General features: G+C 44.9%; 1 protein-coding gene across 3 annotated transcripts in view; it reads left to right on the forward strand.

Annotated features, from left to right (window-relative positions):
* Positions 1 to 21665, forward strand: part of NSF (N-ethylmaleimide sensitive factor, vesicle fusing ATPase) — a 251295-nt gene that overhangs the window by 72227 nt on the left and 157403 nt on the right. For all 3 annotated transcript variants that reach the window (XM_029572512.1, XM_029572513.1, XM_029572514.1), the window contains 3 exons: positions 11142 to 11308; positions 12234 to 12341; positions 18637 to 18712. In XM_029572512.1, the coding sequence (XP_029428372.1) occupies positions 11142 to 11308; positions 12234 to 12341; positions 18637 to 18712 (351 nt within the window). The remainder of the gene's footprint in view (positions 1 to 11141; positions 11309 to 12233; positions 12342 to 18636; positions 18713 to 21665) is intronic.

A 21665-nucleotide genomic window follows, 5' to 3' on the forward strand; every position in this document is an offset into this window, starting at 1 on the left:
TGTTTTACATGCCTTGAGAGATTTATTTTCCTGAATACTGACACAGTACAATAGCTCTGAAATGTATGTGTCTTGCCATGCCTAGCTCCTGGGGGCTAAACTACAGTAGTGAACTGAACTCTGTCATTGTATTAGTTAAGAAGGCAGAGTAGACACAGACTGTATGGTCTTTCATGCTTGTCTAATCTGCCTATCTATACTACCTAATTCAGCTTTATTGTGTTTATCCCATTCTTTCTTGAATTCAGATATTCTTGTCTGTACCACCTTCCTTGCATCCATTACCCTCTCTGTAAAGAAATGTTTCCCTTAATTATTCCTGAGTCTACTCCCTTTCACACTCATCCCATGATCCCTTATTGTAAAGCCTCTTGTTCATGGAAACCTTGGAGGTATTTAAATGTCTCTATCATATCTTCCCTATCTCGCTTATCCTCTAAGGTGTACATGTTTAGATCTTTGTCTTTCCCCTTATGCTTTAGATTGAAGACCACTAACCACTTTAGTAGCCACCTTCTGGACCAACTGGTTTATATCCTTTTGAAGGTGGGGTCTCCAGAATTATGCACAGTATTCCAAGTGAGGTCCCACCAGGGACCTATACAGGGGCAATATCACCTCCCTTTTTCTGCTGACCATTCCTCTCCCTATGCAGCCAAGCATCTTTTTCTGTTGCTGTAGACTTCTCCACCTGATTGACCATTTTAAGAACATAAGGTACAGTCACCCCCAGATCCTGTTCTACTTTTGTGCTTAAAATAATTTTACCCCGTATATCATACTTTTCTTTTGGGTTTTTGCAACCTAAAAGCATTACTCTGCATTTTAAGTCATTAAATCTTAACTGCTAGACCAGTGGTTCCCAACCCTGTCCTGGGTTTCTCTCATGCATATTCATTGTGGATATCCTGAAAATCTGACTGGCTGGGGGGGGTCCCCAGGACAGGGTTGGGAACCACTGTGCTAGACCCTAGACCATTCCTCAAGCTTTGCTGGATCCTTCCTCATGTTTTCCACACCTTCCTGGTTGTCTACCCTGTTCCAGATTTTGGAGGTATCGGCAAAAAGACAAACTTTTCCATATCTTTTCTGTACTTTTCCATATGATAAGGCATTGAGAAGAAGGGCAAATCTTCTGTCCAATTAGATTTCGGCCAGTTAAAAGGCCAGAGCAGAGGCATTGTTTCCTGCCCCCTCCCCACCATATAAATCCCATTATCCCAGGACAAGCAGGATGCTAGTCCTCACATATGGGTGACATCGGTAATGGAGCCCTATGTACGGAAAAACTTCTTTAAAAGTTTCCATGAAACTTTTGAATGGCACCGGAGTGCCTACTGAGCATGCCCAGCATGCCATGATATTCCCTGCCACAGGGGTCTCCCTTCAGTCTTCTTTTTTTCCGCGCAGCCGTTAGCATCGCGGGTTTAATTGGAGTCCTGAGGTGATTTTCACCTATTTCAAATTTTCGGAAAAAATTACTTCCACCGCAGGGGTTTCCCACAGTATCACCGGCGGTAACTTTTTCCGTTGTCGGTTTCCGGCTGGGACCGATATTTTTGGGTTTCGCCGTTGACGGCTGTCCGGCGCCATGGCCTCCGGCTTTAAGAAGTGCCCAAATTGTGTGAGGACAACGTCTATCACCGACCCTCACTTTGAATGTGTTCTTTGCTTAGGCAAAGATCACAATATCCAAACATGTAAATCATGTGCGGAAATGACAGCTAAAGGTCGTCGTCTTCGGGCCGAAAAGATGGAGCAGTTGTTCAATATTCAATTGCTTCCAAGGCCTTCGACCTCAGCGCAATCTTCTCCATCCGCTTCAGTTCGCCAACTCATGCTGAAGCAGAAACGTCCGGAAGCGGGAGATGCCTCAACGCCATCCCCTTCGGTTTCATCAAAAGCATCGACCTCGGGGAGCGAAAAGCAAAAAAGAAAAACACCGCCACCAGCATCGAAGACGCCAGGTAACGATGACCGAGGATCCATAGTCAGGCACGGCCTCGCCTGCAAAGAAACCCCGGACGGGGACTGAGGCTCCGAGGCCTAGTGATCCAGGGCGATCCCCACCGATATCGGTGCGGGGCTCCGTACCTCCTCAGGGCTATGAGGAGGTATCGGCATCGCCAACACCGCCTCCCTCCATAGCTGCTCTGTTATCACCAGCTGTGAGAGTGGAACTTGACTCTTTTATTCGTCAAGCGGTGCAACAGGCTCTGCGCGATGCGACACCTCCATCGATGCCGATTCCATCACCGAGGGAGCCAGCACCATCGATGCCGCAGACACCGAGGCCACGGGAACCGGTCCTGATGCCTACTCCGGTACATTCACCGGTACCTCCATCGATACCTTCACCGGTGCCACCAATTCCTACACCGGTGCCCACACTGATACCACCGATGCCAGCACCGGTGCCCAAGGAAGATGTCTCCATGCTACATCCAGTTTTTACTAAGCTGGACACACTCCTAGACATCCTAGACATCCAGGCCCATCTGGAGTGCCAAGACCCCCAAGGCCTCGTTCTCCTGTCTTACCACCACAACCTATGCAGCCAATCACTCACCACACACCAAGTGAGATGCTTGAAGACACCGGTTCTAATTATTCTTCGGATGAAGAGATATTTTCAGAGCCTTCTCCACCTGATGACCACAGGAAGTCGCCTCCTGAGGATCTCTCCTTCACAAATTTTGTTAAAGAGATGGCTGACACCATCCCCTTTCCCATTCAAACAGAGGTGGATGCACGTCAAAAGACCTTGGAAGTCCTCCAGTTTGTGGACCCTCCCAAGGAAATGCTGGCAGTCCCTGTCCATGAAGTTTTCCAGGAGCTGCAATATAGGATTTGGGAGCATCCAGGATCGGTGTCCGCAGTAAACAGGAGAGCAGAGGCAACTTACCTAGTGCAACCTATCCCAGGGTTCCAGAAAACACAGTTGCCTCACCAGTCAGTGGTCGTCGTATCCGCCCAGAAGAAGGCGAAGTGGCAAAAGTCACACTCCTCTGTACCACCTGGGAAAGAGAGCAGATTTCTGGATAACCTGGGAAGGAAAATCTTTCAAGGTTCAATGCTGGTTTCAAAGATGATATCCTATCAACTATATATGAACCAGTACCAAAGGAACCTTTGGAAGCAGGTTCAAGAACTCTCTCTCTCTCTTCCTGAACAATATCAGAATTCCTTACAGGACATCATTCATAAAGGCCTCGAATCAGGTAAACATGAGGTCCGAGCCACCTATGACTGTTTCGAGACTGCTGCACGACTATCAGCATCTTGTATTGCTGCAAGGAGGTGGGCATGGCTCAAGGCCTCTGATCTGCACCCAGAGGTCCAAGAACATTTAGCAGATCTGCCTTGCGTGGGGGATAATCTTTTTGGAGAGAAGATAAAAGAAGCTGTGGCAACTCTAAAGGACCACACTGAAACATTAAAACAGTTATCTTCTCAACCACAAGAGACTCAGCCTTTTACCAGGAAGTTTCCAAGGCGTGACACTCGACGGCCTTATTATCGCCCACGTCGATATTACCCCCCAGCAAGTAGGCCCAGAACTGGCCGGGCCAACACAACGCCAGCAGCCTAGACAAAGGCCTGCAAGGGCTCAACCACCTCCACAAACTGCCACTACATCTGGTTTTTGAAAAGCCCCAGAGAGCAGCAGCCAGATCAACCCATTCCCAAATACACCAGTAGGAGGTCAAATACAATACTTCCACAGCAATTGGACCTCCATCACCACCGACCAGTGGGTGTTATCCATCACAACTCACGGTTACAGATTGGATTTCCTTACTGTCCCAAAAGAAAACCCACCACTTCCATCTTGGACAGTAAATCAACATTCCATAATTCTTCAAACAGAATTATCCACCCTTCTGAGAGCCAGGGCCATAGAACCAGTCCCTGGACCTCAAAAGGGCAGAGGATTCTACTCCAGATATTTCCTCATTCCAAAGAAAACAGGAGGCCTTCGTCCCATTCTAGACCTCAGACAACTCAACAAATTTCTCAAAAAAGAAAAATTCAGAATGGTGTCCCTAGGCACCATTCTACCTCTTCTTCAAAGGGGAGATTGGCTCTGCTCTCTGGATCTTCAAGATGCATACGCTCACATCCCCATCTTTCCTCCTCATCGCCAATACCTACGCTTTCGGGTACTGGATCAGCACTTTCAATACAGAGTGCTGCCATTCGGCCTTGCATCAGCACCACGAGTATTCACAAAGTGCATGGCTGCAGCAGTGGCACACCTCCACAAGCAAAGAGTGCACGTGTTCCCTTATCTGGACGATTGGCTCATCAAAAGTCAATCAAAAGAAGGAGCTCTCACTTCTCTCAAGCTCACCATCCAAGTGCTTCACTCCTTGGGATTTCTCATCAACTACCAGAAATCCCATCTGTCACCAACTCATCTTATACAGTTCATAGGTGCAGACCTAAACACGACGATAGCAAAAGCTTTTCTTCCAAGAGACCGTGCCCAAACACTTGTCCTCTTGACTCATACTCTGCGAAACCAACTTCAAGTAACAGCTCACCAGTGCCTTATTCTTCTAGGGCACATGGCTTCCACAGTTCATGTAACTACCATGGCCAGATTGACCATGCGACTCCTGCAATGGACACTCAAAGCACAGTGGATACAAGCCACTCAACCAATGTCCACTCCCATTCATATCCCACCAGAACCCAAATCTGCACTCATCTGGTGGACATCAATGAACAACCTGCTCAAAGGCCTACCTTTCCAGCAACCAGTTCCACAAGTGACTTTAACTACAGATGCATCCACCTTAGGGTGGGGAGCACACATTGGTCATCTAAAGACACAGGGCAAGTGGACACAGCTCGAAGCCTCTTTTCAAATAAACTTCCTGGAGCTTCGAGCTATACGCTATGCGCTACATGCGTTCAAGGACTGCCTTTCACACAAGACTGTTCTGATCCAAACGGACAACACAGTAGCCATGTGGTACATCAACAAACAGGGCGGGACTGGTTCCTACCTCCTTTGTCAAGAAGCAGCACAGATTTGGGACTGGGCCCTGACACACTCAATTCTTCTACGGGCCACTTATCTAGCAGGCATCCACAACGTAGTAGCAGATCGCCTCAGTCGTCAGTTCCAACCGCACGAATGGTCCTTGGATCCAGCAATAGCATCCAAGATCTTCCAACACTGGGGTCAACCGACGATAGATCTCTTTGCATCCCAGCTCAACTACAAAGTAAGCAATTACTGCTCTCTACTCCATCAACAGAGCAGTCTACCAAGGGACGCATTTGCTCGCCATTGGAACTCAGGCCTGTTATACGCGTATCCACCGATACCACTCATAACATGACATCCGAACGATCTTGAAAAAAATGAAACCATCATCACACCCCTTCGACCAAATCCCTACCAAAATACTCTTACTTATCCCGGATACCATTTCTAAATCTCTAGCCGACATTATAAATTGCTCCCTAGCCCAGGGTATCTACCCAGATGACCTTAAAACAGCTTCAATCAAGCCCCTACTCAAAAAACCAAACCTGAACACCAATGATCCCGGCAACTTCCGCCCCATCTCTAACCTCCCATTCATATCAAAAATTATGGAAAAACTAGTTAACACACAGTTATCCAACTACCTGGAGGATCACCAAATACTATCGCCCAATCAATTTGGATTCCGCAAAGCAGCAAGCACGGAAACACTATTGCTCTCTCTTACAGACTTCCTCCTAGCCGGCATCGATAAAGGTCACGCATACCTTCTAATTCTCCTAGACTTCTCGGCGGCATTCGATACGGTTAACCATCACATCCTACTAAACCAACTGGCAAACATTGGAGTTTCAGGCACTGCACGGACCTGGTTCAAAACCTTCTTGGAGAACAGAGGATACAAGGTCAAAATCCACAATAAAGAATCTCAATACCATCTGTCTTCACAAGGGGTGCCACAGGGTTCCTCCCTTTCTCCAACTCTTTTTAATATTTACCTTCTCCCACTCTGCCACCTTCTTACTAAACTAAAATTAAAACACTTCCTATTCGCAGACGACGTGCAGATCGTTATCCCCATAAATAAATCCATTACAAACACATTAGAATTCTGGGAGAGCTGCCTAACGGAGATCAAACACCTCCTCAACAGTCTGAACCTGATTCTCAACGCTTCAAAAACAGAATTCCTCATCATAGCCCACGACAACAACAAGATCACCACAAATCCACCAGCCAACCTGCAAACCACAAACGTAAGAGATCTAGGAGTTATCCTCGACAACCGCCTAACCCTAAAACCATTCATTAACCAAACGACCAAGGACTGTTTTTACAAATTATTCACCCTCAAAAAAAATCAGACCGCTCTTCCATTCCCGCGACTTCAGAACAATTTTACAATCAATTATATTTTCCAAGCTGGACTATTGTAATTCCATTCTACTAGGCCTTCCAGCTTCTCATACAAAACCGCTACAAATGGTGCAGAACACAGCTGCCAGAATTCTGACCAACTCTAGGAGAATCGACCACATAACCCCGATCCTGATAGCCCTTCACTGGCTACCTATTCAATACAGAATAATGTATAAGTCCATAACTTCCATCTTCAAAGTCATCCATCATCTCGCACCATTAAATCTACAAATCCCCCTGGAAAAACACTCCACAGTCAGACCATCCAGGAATTGCTATAAAGAAACATTACAGGTTCCACACGCCAAAGCATTCAAACACAAATCACTTGAAGACAGAGCACCATCAACAGCAGGACCACGCCTATGGAACGCTATCCCAGTAGAGCTGCGCCAGGAAACATGCTTACTAACTTTTAGAAAAAGACTAAAAACCTGGCTCTTCAGAAAAGCCTTTCCGATCTTAGATTAACCCATGTTAATATTATCCCTTAATTACTTTTTCAGAGTTCGCATCATCTCATAACTCCACTATAAAGTCTTAATCATCCACCACCTACTCCAGACCAGGACTGCTCTCAGTCTGGGTTTTTAAGTTACATATTTTGTAAAGATCCATTGTAAATGCATTTCTATCAATTCTTATACTCTCTTCTTCTTCTTCCCACTCTCCCAGTTGTATAATTCCTTGTTCATTGTAACTGTATTTTCTGCACCAGTTAGTTGTTCCAGTTCTATGTTTTAATGCACAAACTGTTCAATGTAAACCGGTTTGATGTGACCCCTGGTCATGAAAGCAGGTATAGAAAATAACTAAATAAATAATAAATAAATAAAATAAAATAACCAAAACGCTAGTGAAGTTACAACAGGACAAAGGGACCATGATTCTCATAGCCCCATATTGGCCTCGACAAGTATGGTTCCCCACACTGCTAGATCTCTCAGTCAGGGATCCAATTCGCCTGGGAGTAGCTCCCAATCTCATAACTCAGGAACAGGGTCAGTTGCGGCATCCCAACCTTCAATCCCTGTCCCTGACAGCATGGATGTTGAAAGCTTGATCTTACAGCCTCTTAACCTTCCATCCGCTATATCTCAAGTACTTATATCTGCACGTAAACCTTCCACTAGAAAGAATTATTCCTACAAATGGAAACGGTTTACTCTGTGGTGCACTCAGAAAGAGTTAGATCCTTTCACTTGCCCCACTACCTCGCTTCTAGATTACCTTTACCATCTCTCAGACTCTGGTCTTAAAACGTCATCTGTAAGGGTTCACTTAAGTGCAATCTCAGCTTATCACAACAAGCTGGGAGATGTATCTATTTCAACACAGCCTCTCGTCAGTAAATTCATGAGAGGCCTAACTCACATTAAACCTCCAGTTCATTCCCCAAGCATACAATGGGACCTGAACGTAGTATTAACTAGACTTATGCGTTCTCCTTTTGAACCCATAAATTCTTGTGACCTTAAATACCTTACTTGGAAAACGGTATTTCTCATAGCCATTACATCAGCCAGAAGGGTCAGTGAATTACAAGCACTAGTCACATACGAACCTTTTACAAAGTTCCTCCATGACAGGGTAGTCCTCCGGACACATCCAAAATTCCTTCCTAAGGTAGTCACGGAATTTCACTTGAACCAATCAATAGTTTTACCTACATTCTTTCCTAGGCCTCACTCTCACCAAGGAGAAAGAGCCTTACACACTTTGGACTGTAAGTGTGCGTTGTCCTTCTATTTAAACCGCACTACAGCCCAAAGAAAATCCAGTCAGCTGTTCGTATCCTATGATCCAAACAAACCAGGTAAAGCAGTGGATAAGCATACTCTGTCAAACTGGTTAGCAGATTGCATACAATTTTGTTATGAAAAAGCAGGCCTTACTCTTCAAGGGCGAGTAAAAGCACACTCAGTAAGAGCGATGTCAACTTCAGTAGCACACCTACGCTCTGTACCTATTCTGGACATTTGCAAAGCAGCAACATGGAGTTCTCTTCATACCTTTGCAGCTCACTACTGCTTAGACAAAGAAGGAAGACAAGATTCAGCCTATGGACAATCCGTCTTAAAGAACTTGTTTCCAGTGTAAACCCAACTCCTTCTACATCCAACCTGCTGTGATTTCGACTGATTCATTTCGACAACAATACTTCACTGTTACTCACCTCAAAATGACTCAGCCTCTAGCTTGCTAATCACCCATATGTGAGGACTAGCATCCTGCTTGTCCTGGGATAAAGCAAAATTGCTTACCTTGTAATAGGTGTTATCCCAGGACAGCAGGATGTAGTCCTCACGAAACCCACCCGCCACCCCGGGGAGTTGGGTCCGATACGTTTTATTATTTTATTTTTGGCTAACGCTTATTGCTACAAAACAAGACTGAAGGGAGACCCCTGTGGCAAGGAATATCATGGCATGCTGGGCATGCTCAGTAGGCACTCCGGTGCCATTCAAAAGTTTCATGGAAACTTTTAAAGAAGTTTTTCCGTACATAGGGCTCCATTACCGATGTCACCCATATGTGAGGACTACATCCTGCTGTCCTGGGATAACACCTATTACAAGGTAAGCAATTTTGCTTTATACAGTGGCTTGCAAAATTATTAAACTCCCTAAAAAGTCAGCAGATTTGTGTGGATTACAAATGATACAGATTGTTCCAGGCAGTATGTTTATTGCAAACAAGTATGCTCTTGAAGTAAATTTTCAAAGTCACAATTCATCACTTTGAGGTGTGCTAGCTCTGCTTTGATACAAAAGAGGCTCACATACAGATCTCCTGTGCCACACTGCACTGTTGAGTCTGAGCTTCAATGAAGTTGATCTGAGTTAATGTGATGGCTCTTAAGTTTGTAAAGCTGAGTCTGGTATGGGAAGAGGTATGGAGGAAGTAAACCAGGGCAGCAAGAGGGAGTTCCTTCAGTTGAAAACCTCTAATTTATTTCTACCATCTGAGTGATGAAAAATCTAGAAACTGTGAGATGCCTAACGGTGGCCTGCACTGCTTAGCAATTCTTGTCAGGAAATGGGCTGTGAATTCAAAGCCTGTGGAGCTTATAAGAACATGCCATACTGGGTCAGACCAAGGGTCCATCAAGCCCAGCATCCTGTTTCCATCAGTGGCTAATCCAGGCCATAAGAACCTGGCAAGTACCCAAATACTAAGTCTATTCCATGTTACTGTTGCTGGTAATAGCAGTGGCTATTTTCTAAGTCAACTTAATTAATAGCAGGTAATGGACTTCTCCTCCAAGAACTTATCCAATCCTTTTTTAAACACAGCTACACTAACTGTACTAACCACATCTTCTGGCAACAAATTCCAGAGTTTAATTGTGCTTTGAGTGAAAAAGAACTTTTTCCAATTAGTTTTAAATGTGCCACATGCTAACTTCATGGAGTGCCCCTTAGTCTTTCTATTATCCGAAAGAGTAAAAAACCAATTCACGTCTACCCGTTCTAGACCTCTCATGATTTTAAACACCTCTATCATATCCCCCCTCAGCCATCTCTTCTCCATCTGAACAGTCCTAACCTCTTTAGTCTTTCCTCATAGGGGAGCTGTTCCATCCCCTTTATCATTTTGGTTGCCCTTCTCTGTACCTTCTCCATCGCAATTATATCTTTTTTGAGATGTGGCGACCAGAATTGTACACAGTATTCAAGGTGCAGTCTCACCATGCAGCAATAGAGGCATTATGACATTTTCTGTTTTATTCACCATTCCCTTCCTAATAATTCCTAACATTGTTTGCTTTTTTGACTGCTGCAGCACACTGAGCCGATGATTTCAATGTATTATCTACTATGATGCCTAGATCTTTTTCCTGGGTGGTAGCTCTTAATATGGAACCTAACATTGTGTAACTACAGCATGGATTATTTTTCCCTATATGCATCAGCTTTCACTTGTCCACTATTTCTGGAACGCTAGAGCAGCATTTTGAGATACTCTGCCATGGTAATATTCAGAAGCCTGTGCAGGGTTGATTGCTGTGCATGCATTGAAAGTTCCCCTCTACTAGTTTTATTTATTTATTTATTTATTTATTTTTAAATACCGAAGTTCTTGTAGGGACTACAAATCACTCCGGTTTACATAAAACAAAGAACTGCTCAACAGAGAGTGGAGCTTTACATGGAACCGTAGAACATATGGAACAGTATAAATGGATGGCAATTTAACATAGTGATAAATAATAATAGTTTAACTGGTAATAAATAAAGAATTATATTATTTAATATAAGCAGTATAACTATTTAACGTAGAAATAAATATTAACAATGCTAAATATATATATGAAATAAAGTGAATTTTTGAACTCAAAGATAGTTTGAACTCAGTTGATCACTTTGATTAAAAAAAAAAAAATTCAAACTTTTAAGTAACTTGCATGTGACTGCACTGATGTCTGAAAGATAACTTATTCAATGCCTATAATCTGTGCACAAAACCTTATTTCATACACTAGTACAATGGAATATCTGTTAAATGAATGGTTCATGTCTCAAGGTTTAGTGATGCCAGCTGACTGTTTTCATCAATTTCACCTAATAGAGAAAAGTCCCATCAGACCAGCTCCTTATGAAATCTGCACTGATGCTGCTTTTTCAGTATTACGACTGTGGGTGTTGTCCTTTCTCCAGTTAGTGCTGTACTAAACATTTCCTGTCTTCTGTTTCTTTGGTGTTTGATTTTTTTCCAGTTTGCTCGTATAGTTTTGACAAGACTAAGCAGTGCATTGGCACCATGACAATTGAGGTAGACTTCCTGCAGAAGAAGAACATGGACTCCAACCCCTACGACACAGACAAGATGGCAGGAGAATTTATTCAACAGTTTAACAACCAAGCCTTCTCAGTAGGGCAGCAGGTGAGGTCAAAAACTGCACCAACATGTTATGGACGCAGCAAGGTGCAGTATTGTCAACAGTATAAGACATGGATAAGGCACAATATTGCAACTAGGAGTTAAGGACCAGATAATTAAGGTTCACCAGTTCAGATTGAGACAGGTTTAAGAGGTAGATAAAATAAAGTGCTAGTTAATCAGTTATATTGAGACCCGAGTATGAAGTTCTCTATAAAAAAAAAAAAAGAATATAGTATTGTAGTAAGGCATCATTGCATCTTCTAAGTGAATTCTAAAGCATTGTAATGCAAAGTGGATTAGATCTTGGAGCCTAGAAAATGTACTGTTTGTGTCATTGATAAAAACATTAGGAGTAACACTAGCACAGCCCAACATATATTTTTTTTAAGTATTGCTCCCTCAATGTATGCAAATCGTCCAGTGTAAGACTGAGAAACAGCATATTTTTCATGCTGAACCACCCAGACCACACCAAAACCCCTTTCCTCTTATCAGGAAGGCCTGGTGGAAGCTTCTCTTGTTAACCCATTCAGTCTCTTCTGGAGGTCAAGTGTGAAACCTTTTAATCCTGTATTCTGGAAGAAAGACAGCGGATGCCATTGCACTGTTAAAGGCAGTAGGTTGGCACCAGCTGGTCTGTACTTTCAGTTTCTTCCCACCCTCAACATGTGACTCCTATGAAAATAGATGATTTCATAGTCACCACTCCACAGAGCAGGGATCTTTTTCATTTGTTTATTTGGTGTGTCTTGTATGCTTTATCTAGTATAGCATCGATTACATCATGCAAATATCTATTGGACTGTGTCCTTTTCCTGCGTCTCCCTTCTTTTGTGTGAATAGTAACTGTTGGACATGAACATAAAACCTGATTTATGTCCATGTAAATTACCTCCATGTCTTTCTCTTCTTCCCTCTTCTGCAGCTCGTCTTCAGTTTCAATGAGAAACTTTTTGGCCTGCTAGTAAAAGATATTGAGGCCATGGATCCGAGCATTCTGAAGGGGGAGCCGTCCACGGGCAAGAGGCAGAAGGTGCACATGCATTCCTTATCCCCCTCTTCCCTGTACATACCAGGATCATTCCAGACGATGGGTTATGTGCCCTGTCCAGCAGATGGAGTCAGAAACAGATTTCTGGGGGAGGTGCTACACTACGTCACCACCCTCGTCATCATCCCCAGTATCTTTCTGACTCCAGCAGATGCGGTTTGTGGAACTTGGGTTCCTCACAACTTTATCTTCATTATTAATTTTTCTCTCATTTTGCTTTAAGGGATCAAGTAAAAACTTTCTCTTATATTATAGCTAATTTCTTTATTTGGGAAAAGTCTAAAAAAAAAAAAAAAAAAAAAAAAAAAAAAATTTTCTATTGAGGGAAATTGAGCGCAGTAACGGTTTGTTACCTCACCGGGGCTTCCTGACAAGCCTCTTTTCTCTCTCTTTACTACTCTCTCTCCGTTTCTGTTTGGCTGGGGTAAGTGTTGCTTTTTTGAATTTAATTTTCAGGTTACCTCAGCGCTTTTTCGCCGACGTTTTTCGACGGAGGGTGCACGCTGGTGGTCCAGCCTCTCCCCCACTTTCCCCCTCCTCCCCCCACAACGCTATCTAGTCGACCCGCGGTCCCGCGAAGTTCATTCCCCGGGACCGCCGGCTGCCGGGAAGGTGATACCCCGGCGGTTCTTGGGTCGGCAGGGGGGAGTTTTTCTCTTTATTTCCCGCAGTCATCTCAGCGCGAGGCTATACTTGCCGCGCTTATTCGCCCCTCCCCCCTCATTGTTTTTCAATGCCGCGCCCGGCGGCCTGTGTAATATGCGGCCGACAGGGAGCTAAAATCGTTAGGGAGGGGCGTTGCTCGGGCTGCCTCCCCGATGGGGAAACATGTCCGGCTGAGGGGGACGCCGAGGGAATGGTGGACCGCGATTTGAGAAAAAGACAGGCCCCGTTCCCGCTCAGCACAGAAACGGCAGCCATTTTAATGTCAGACTCGGAAGCGGGGTTATCAGAGGAGGACTCCCCGATTATTTCAGCACTCCCTTCGAGAACTCAGCGGACCTCAGCAGACCCCAGTCACCGAGAGGGTGAGGCCTCAGGGGCCCCCTCCGGAGGATTTTCTGCTTTTTCACCGGAGTTCGTTGTTCTGATGCACAAAGCTTTTTTGCATTTCAGGGATGCTTCTTCAGACTTCTCTGTCCCCCCTCCCCCAAAGTTGGCCCGCCTTTCATCATTGCAGGGGGATTCCCCCTCCCAAGGGATTTCCTCTCCTTCTGGCGCTCCACCTCAGCCTTCCAAGGATCCCTCAGCTGTACCTCCACCCCCGGTTTCGTGCTCAGGGGGGGACCCTCCGGGAGATCCTTCGGGAGATGATCCCACTTTGCTTTCTCATCTGGAGGGAGATGATCCAAGGATTCTACGTATTTTCCAGTCAGAGGAATTGGAGGACCTGATCCCTCATATTTTGACGGAAATGGACATCGACCCCCCTCCTGAGCCTGTTGGACCACAACCAAACGTAAGGAAAGGTGACCCTCTCCTTGCGGGTTTAAGGCCTTTGGCCAAGTCTTTTCCCACTCACCCTTCTTTTCTCCAACTCATTTCCCGTGAGTGGGATACTCCTGAGGCAACCCTCAGAGTTAGTAGAGCTATGGAGAAGCTCTACCCACTCCCACAGGATTTTCTGGACATCCTCAAAGTTCCCGCCGTGGACTCGGCTGTATCAGCAGTGACCAAACACACTACCATACCGGTCACGGGAGGTACGGCTCTGAAAGACACTCAGGATAGAAAATTGGAAGTCTTTCTCAAAAGGATTTTTGAAGTTTCCGCACTAGGCATGCGAGCGTCCATTTGCAGTGCTCTTGCTCAGAGAGCAGGTCTACGCTGGGTACAGCAGTTGCTTACCTCGCAGGAGTTACCAGATGCTGAGGCCCTACAGGCGGATCGGCTGGAAGCCGTGATGGCATATGGGGCGGATGCCTTTTATGACCTACTCAGAGTCCTCGCCCGTTCCATGGTAGCGGCAGTCTCAGCTCGACGCCTTCTCTGGCTGCGAAACTGGTCCGCGGACGCATCCTCTAAAACGCGCCTGGGATCCCTTCCCTTCAAGGGTAAATTTCTTTTTGGGGAAGATTTGGATCAGATCATTAAATCTTTGAATGAGAATTCAGTGCATAAGCTTCCGGAAGATCGTCCACGATCCTCAAGGTTTTCCTACTCTTCTTCCAGATCTCGATACAGGAATCAGCGGAGGACACGAAACACTCGTCAACAAGCTCCTCGGAACCCATCCTCACGTTCAGGTTCCTGGAACAGGCCCTTTCGAGGGCGCCGTCCCGGCAGGGAGGGTCAGGGACGGGGTTCCTCTAATTCCTCCTCCTTCAAGACAAACCAATGATGCCAGTCGGACCCACGACCCGGTTCCCCGGCTGGGGGGCCGGATCTCTCTCTTTTACAGCGAGTGGGTCCAAATTACATCGGACCAGTGGGTCCTGGATATTCTAAAGCACGGCTACGCATTGGATTTTGTCCATCCTCCCAGAGACAGGTTCCTTTTCTCTCCTTGCGGATCCAGTTACAAGCAAGAAGCTGTCGCTTCCACTCTCGACCGACTTTCCGCACTTGGAGCGATTTCACCAGTCCCTCCCTACGATTGGGGTCGAGGTCATTACTCCATCTATTTTGTTGTCCCAAAGAAGGAGGGTACTTTTCGTCCCATCCTGGACCTCAAGATGGTGAACAGGTCTCTACGAATCCCCCGTTTTCGCATGGAGACTCTTCGGTCGGTTCTAGCAGCGGTACATCGAGGAGAATTTCTAGCTTCCTTGGATCTCACCGAGGCCTACTTGCATATTCCTATTCTCAAGGATCATCAGCGCTACCTAAGATTCAAGATCTTAGGTCAACATTTTCAGTTCCGGGCCTTACCTTTCGGTCTAGCGACGGCTCCACGAGTCTTCACGAAAATCATGGTAGTGGTGGCAGCTGCATTGCGCCGGCAGGGCGTTCTGGTACACCCTTACCTGGACGATTGGCTCATACGAGCGAAGTCATGGGACCAGGGTTGCCGGATGGTCAGAATAGTGCTCCGCATGCTCCAGTCTCTCGGGTGGATTGTCAACTATGCCAAGAGTCACCTAGTTCCTTCCCAGTCCCTGGAATTCCTGGGAGCACATTTCGACACGAAACAGGGCATGGTATTCCTCAAGAAAGAAAGGGCTCAGTCCCTTCGCGATCAGGTTCTCCGATTCTTGGATCTTCAAGAACCCACATCATGGGATTACCTTCAGCTCCTGGGCACGATGGCCTCCACTATCGATCTTGTTCCTTGGGCCTTTGCCCACCTCCGCCCTCTTCAAAGGTCTCTGCTCTCCAGATGGAAACCGTCCTCACAAGACTACCAGATGGTACTCCCAATTCCGATGGATACCGTCCACAGTCTCCACTGGTGGCTAGAATACCGAAACCTAGCTCAAGGAGTATCTCTGGACATACCAGAATGGATAGTGGTCACCACGGATGCCAGTCTATCAGGATGGGGGGCGGTCTGTCAGGAGAGCTCTCTACAAGGTCAATGGACGGCGGAACAATCCCGGTGGCCCATCAATCGTCTGGAGACCAGAGCGGTACGTCTGGCGTTAAAAGGGTTCCTTCCTCGGTTGCTTCACAGAGCTGTCAGGGTCCTTTCCGACAATGCGACCACGGTGTCTTACATCAACAGACAGGGGGGCACACGAAGTCTTCAAGTATCCTTGGAAGCGGACAAATTAATGCTCTGGGCGGAAAGACATCTGTTGCGTTTGGCAGCCTCCCACATAGCGGGAGTAGTCAATATACAGGCAGACTTCTTAAGTCGTCAACGCCTGGATCCCGGAGAATGGGAACTCTCGGGGGAGGCAATGGATTTGATAATCTCCCGATGGGGTCCTCCCCACCTGGATCTCATGGCCACAGCAAGCAATGCAAAGACTCCGCGTTTCTTCAGCCGCAGAAGAGAACACGGCGCAGAAGGAATCGATGCTCTAGCCCTGCCTTGGCCGCGGAACATCCTACTTTATGTCTTTCCACCGTGGCCTCTCGTGGGAAAAGTGATTCGAAGAATCGAGAATCACCACGGTCCAGTGGTCCTAGTGGCGCCGGAATGGCCTCGTCGACCGTGGTTTGCGGATCTTCTTCTCCTAACCATGGAAGGCCCTCTACGTCTCAGCCACATTCCACGCCTACTTCGGCAGGGACCCATATTTTTACAGCAGGCCGATCGCTTCTGTCTAGCGGCCTGGCTTTTGAGAGGCGCAAACTGAGGTACAGAGGCTACCAGGAGGAGGTCATTTCGACTCTATTACTAGCTCGTAAGAGATCTACTTCAGTCACTTATATAAGAGTTTGGAAGGTCTTCGAAAATTGGTGCGGATCTCACGACATCCACCCCACCAATGCTTCCGTATCTCAAATTCTCTCCTTCCTTCAGGAAGGACTAGATCTCGGTCTCTCTTACAACTCACTTCGAGTACAGGTCGCGGCTTTGGGCGCCCTCTTATATAGTGGCGAAGGATCGCGTCTCTCCTCTCATCCGGATGTGGGTCGCTTCCTTAGAGGGGTGCGTCACTTGAAGCCTCCGTTACGTCCTCCTTGTCCGTCCTGGAATCTGAACTTAGTTTTACGAGCACTTAGCGGTTCACCTTTTGAACCCTTAAGATTTTCCTCTCTTAAAGATCTGACTTTTAAAACTATCTTCTTGGTGGCAATCTGTTCAGCGCGACGCATTTCAGAACTACAGGCACTATCCTGTCGAGAACCGTATCTCCGTTTTTCAGATGACGGCGTGTCTCTCCGCACGGTCCCATCTTTTCTTCCTAAAGTGGTTTCGGCCTTCCACCTCAATCAGTCAGTTGAGTTGCCTTCCTTCAAATCAAACGAACCCAGGGATTTACGTCTTTTGGATGTAAAGCGATGTCTGTTGCGTTATTTGGAAGTTACCAATGATTTTCGTCTTTCCGACCATCTCTTCGTTCTCTGGTCGGGCCCCAGGAAGGGTCACATGGCATCCAAAACGTCTATTGCTCGCTGGCTGAAGGGGACAATTGCTTCGGCTTATATTGGGGCCGGTAAGCAACCTCCTTTGGGGGTTAAAGCCCATTCCGTTCGCGCACAGGCAGCATCATGGGCAGAGTCTAGCTCTGTTTCAGTCCAGGAGATTTGCAGAGCGGCGACGTGGAAGTCTCTCCATACTTTCGCAAGGCACTATCGTCTGGATGTTTCCACATCATCAGACGGTTCTTTTGGGGATCGAGTCATCCGAGCAGGGCTATCCACGGCCCGCCCATAAGAGGGAAGCTTGGGTACATCCCATCGTCTGGAATGATCCTGGTATGTACAGGGAAAAGAAAATTATTCCTTACCTGCTAATTTTCGTTCCTGTAATACCATGGATCATTCCAGACACCCTCCCATTACTATTGAAAGTTTTAATTAAGGTGGGCTATCTCTGCTCGACTATGCTCTCCTTATTTTTCTACTCACTCTAGCACTCAAAGTTGTTTTGTTCAAATATTTATGTGTTAATAAGTTCTCTGTTGAGGTTATCATTCTGTTCTTTAACAGTTTTTTTCAAACTTTAAATTTTAGTTAATACATTTACTTGATCCCTCTCTTCCTCTTGGGCTTGGCTTTGCTAGGCTAGATACTGGGGATGATGACGAGGGTGGTGACGTAGTGTAGCACCTCCCCCAGAAATCTGTTTCTGACTCCATCTGCTGGACAGGGCACATAACCCATCGTCTGGAATGATCCATGGTATTACAGGAACGAAAATTAGCAGGTAAGGAATAATTTTCTTTTCCAGCCTTTTCACACACACATCAGTTACAGTCCTAGTATTACTGTCTGTGCTACTAGATACATGCAACACGGTACAGATGCACAGAAAAGGCAGCCCCTGATCCATGACGTTACAAACTCGTCAAGACACATAGGAGGCTTCAGAAAATGCATGGGTAATATCAAAAGATCAGGGAGAACGAGGGTTTAATTTCCCCATGAAGAAATTACAATAGTAGGGATGGAAACCTCACATTGAAAAAGCTTATGGATAAAAGAAGAACTTGTATGAAAAGCATTGCTGGGAATTTGGCATCTGTTACCCTCACTGAGCTAGAGGTTTTTGATGGTCTTGGATGCAGTCACAAGAGGCAGTAATTTCCTTTGGTTTTAGAACTCTTTCCTATCTTAAAAAATGCATGGGCAGTACCCAGTGCATTAGAAGGACCTAGAAATTAAAAGCTTAAGATAGTATTTTATAATACTTACATGTCATTATTTGACTCTCTTTTTACAGATCGAAGTTGGCTTGGTGGTTGGGAACAGCAATGTTGTGTTTGAAAAAGCAGATAACTCCTCTCTCAATCTGATAGGTAAGCATACTTAGCAATAATCCCCCCTGGACAGGGCATTTAGAAATAATGAGGCCATGCTTGAAGGATATCCAGGCCTGAGACCAAGCAAAGGAACTTTACCCCAGACATGGCATGTTCTAACAATAAATGCCCTATCCAAAAGTAGTCATTGCTATTATAAGCTATTGTGAGGAACTAGAAGTTAATCAGCCAGTTCCACATCCTCTCTTAATGGGAGACAATGGCTTCTACCGCTCTGTTCTGCCAAAGTCTTGATACTCCGTCACAGGCGTCTTCATTTCAAGACGAGAACCTCCGATCAGACATGGTTATAATTCTTATAACGTGTTCATCATGTGGAAAAGTAACTCTGAAAAATAACGTCTTGCCTCAGGACAGAGAGTTAAGAGCTGGAGGTAAGAATCAATTTCTCGAGTCCCTTGTGTTGAACAGAGTCCAAGCTCTGTCCTAGAATTACTAGGTCCACACATCTCTCTGGTTTAATTGTTTTTCTAAGCCACCTCCAGTTATACTGCATAATTACTCTTCAAAAATGTATTACTCACTTGTTCCACAGACCACATAAAATAACATTATCTATCCATTATCATATCAATCAAGGTGACAATAACAGAAAACAAATTAGGCTGAGACACCTGCAAGCCTGCTAAATTCAAATGACACTGACCACAAGAACAAACCCTTGGAAAACAGTCTTATTCTGAAAGCCTCTCTGGACCTAAGGGGGGAAGGATAAGGGTATCTGCCCTAATTGTGCTAACTTAATGAAATATGAAATAATGCACCTCATGTGTTTAAGTATGTGTCCCACTAATTCCAGAAGTAGTATCTATCTGTCCATATTGTGTGTAAGAAATAATGTTAACAGTTGGTACTAGAGGCTTAAATCAGAAGCAGTACAATCAAAGGCTAAGATTACATCAGTTCTCAATAAACTGATGGATCCTGCAGTGGTTTATGCATAACTATTACAGATAAGTGGAAGTAGCCTTGCAGTAACTCTAGATAATCGTCTGCTAGCCGATCATGATCTGGCAAGAAAAAGCAGCCAGAACTTGGGAGATGCTGTAAAAGCAGCATTTACAAACCATGCTAGGGAGTGCCAGCCATTGTACAATAGCAACATCTCGCTAGCCAGACTTGAGGTTGTGCGTGCACTGGATTTAGGAGGGAGTGCCCGTCTCTGGCCCACGGCTGAGGATTGTTGCTACAATGATTGGGCTAAATGAGAAAAAGAGTTAAACTATTGCTTTCCTAAGTGTGTGTTTTTAGTGATTTTAATATTTGTACATCGCTTTGGGCGACCAACTGGTTTGGTCAGGAAAGCAGTTTAGAAACTATTTCAAATAAATAAATAGTGCAGCAGCCCTAAAAGAGACAGAAGAGAGTTCTTGTTGAACTGGAAGCCCTAAGAGGCAAGGGAAGGGCCAATCAGTCAGTATTGTTGGTATAAAAGAAATTGTCAAATGAGCTGCGCATAGACACCCTATTGCAGAAGATAAATGTAGTAGTTCGGTTTTTTAACTTAATTTAATAGACAACAGCAAAAAGCAGAGAATAGTATAACAGTATATCTTCACAAAACACAGGTAAAGATTCAATAATCACCAGCAAAAAATGTAAAAAAACAAAAGGGACAGGACAGAGAAAACCCACAGGACTTAAATCACATAGGATTAGATTTACACCAAGCCCAATATTTAGGGATCCCCCCGCAAAGCCTATGTAATATGCTCAGTAAAAGCAGGCTCTGTAATAATGGCCTTCCAGTGACCTAGTTACGGACTAGATTTCCAATAAAAGGCAATAGTTTATCTAGCCATTTAAAGTAAATGAGACATAAGTATCTTTTGTTTTCGTATTCAAAGAATGTGCAACCCAAAACCCTAATATATGTAATTAGGGAGGGGGGGGGTCAGGTCTAAGGTTCACCCAATACTGTATCTCTCCTCAAAACTGCCTAACTAAGCCACAAGTCCACAACAAATGAATGCAGGAACCAGCTCAATGACAGCCATGCCAGCAGAAGGGGTTAGAATTGCTAAAGCGAGTATAGTTTAAAGGGTACCTATAGGTTCTGTGAAGCAATGTATACATCAATTCCCTGTTTGTATCATTGAATCTTTATTGGCTTTTAAACAAAAATGCACAAAAACCAAAATAGGAAAAAAAAAATTCAGCCAGAAATTATCAAGAAAGCAATATAAGAACAATAGTAAATATACTCAAGTTCTCCATTATGGAACCTTTACAAGAAAAACCAAATATTACTGAGTGCAATATTCTGCTTTCAGTTGAAAAATCGCATTAACATACCCCTAGATCACATATACTGCCTAATTAACAAATTCAGTATCCAAAGTTTTATCCCTTTTAAAGGTTTCCAGATGGGAAGGGTCAGTGAAAAGTGCATCTATTTCTCTGGAGGGTAATTATGCATTTACAAGAAAAATTTAAATAAAATAAACCCCCCCTCCCCCCCGGGACTGATCCTTTTGATTTTAAAGACCATTCCCTATTTTTATTACAAATTAAAGAGAGAGTTCAAGCCTACACCAATCATCTTTATCCAGCCCAAGGTGGTTGTTCCAGATTCTGTTAATTTCTTATTAGTGCAGTCAGCTAACACTGCTCAATTTAATAAAGAATACATCCAAGAAATAGTTTTGGAATAAGGCGGAGGTTGCATAATATTTTCTCAGCATGACCCTACATTAGTTAGTTAAAAGAAGTGCTTTCCTTAGCAGCAAATACAGATAATGCGTGCGAATCGAAATGTGAAACTTGTCCCGCAGATCAGAAAAGGATTTAACTGGAGACCCCACCCAAAGTTGTCTCAAAGCCCCACTGAATATCTAAAATCTGGAGAATAGGTCACAGGGGACAGCAGCGGTTTCTTAAATAAGGGTGAAATAGGAGGTGGCCCCCCTTCCCTTTTCAATATTTTAGT

This window comes from Rhinatrema bivittatum, chromosome 12 (genome assembly GCF_901001135.1).
Source record: "Rhinatrema bivittatum chromosome 12, aRhiBiv1.1, whole genome shotgun sequence".
In the NCBI taxonomy this organism is placed as follows: domain Eukaryota; kingdom Metazoa; phylum Chordata; class Amphibia; order Gymnophiona; family Rhinatrematidae; genus Rhinatrema; species Rhinatrema bivittatum.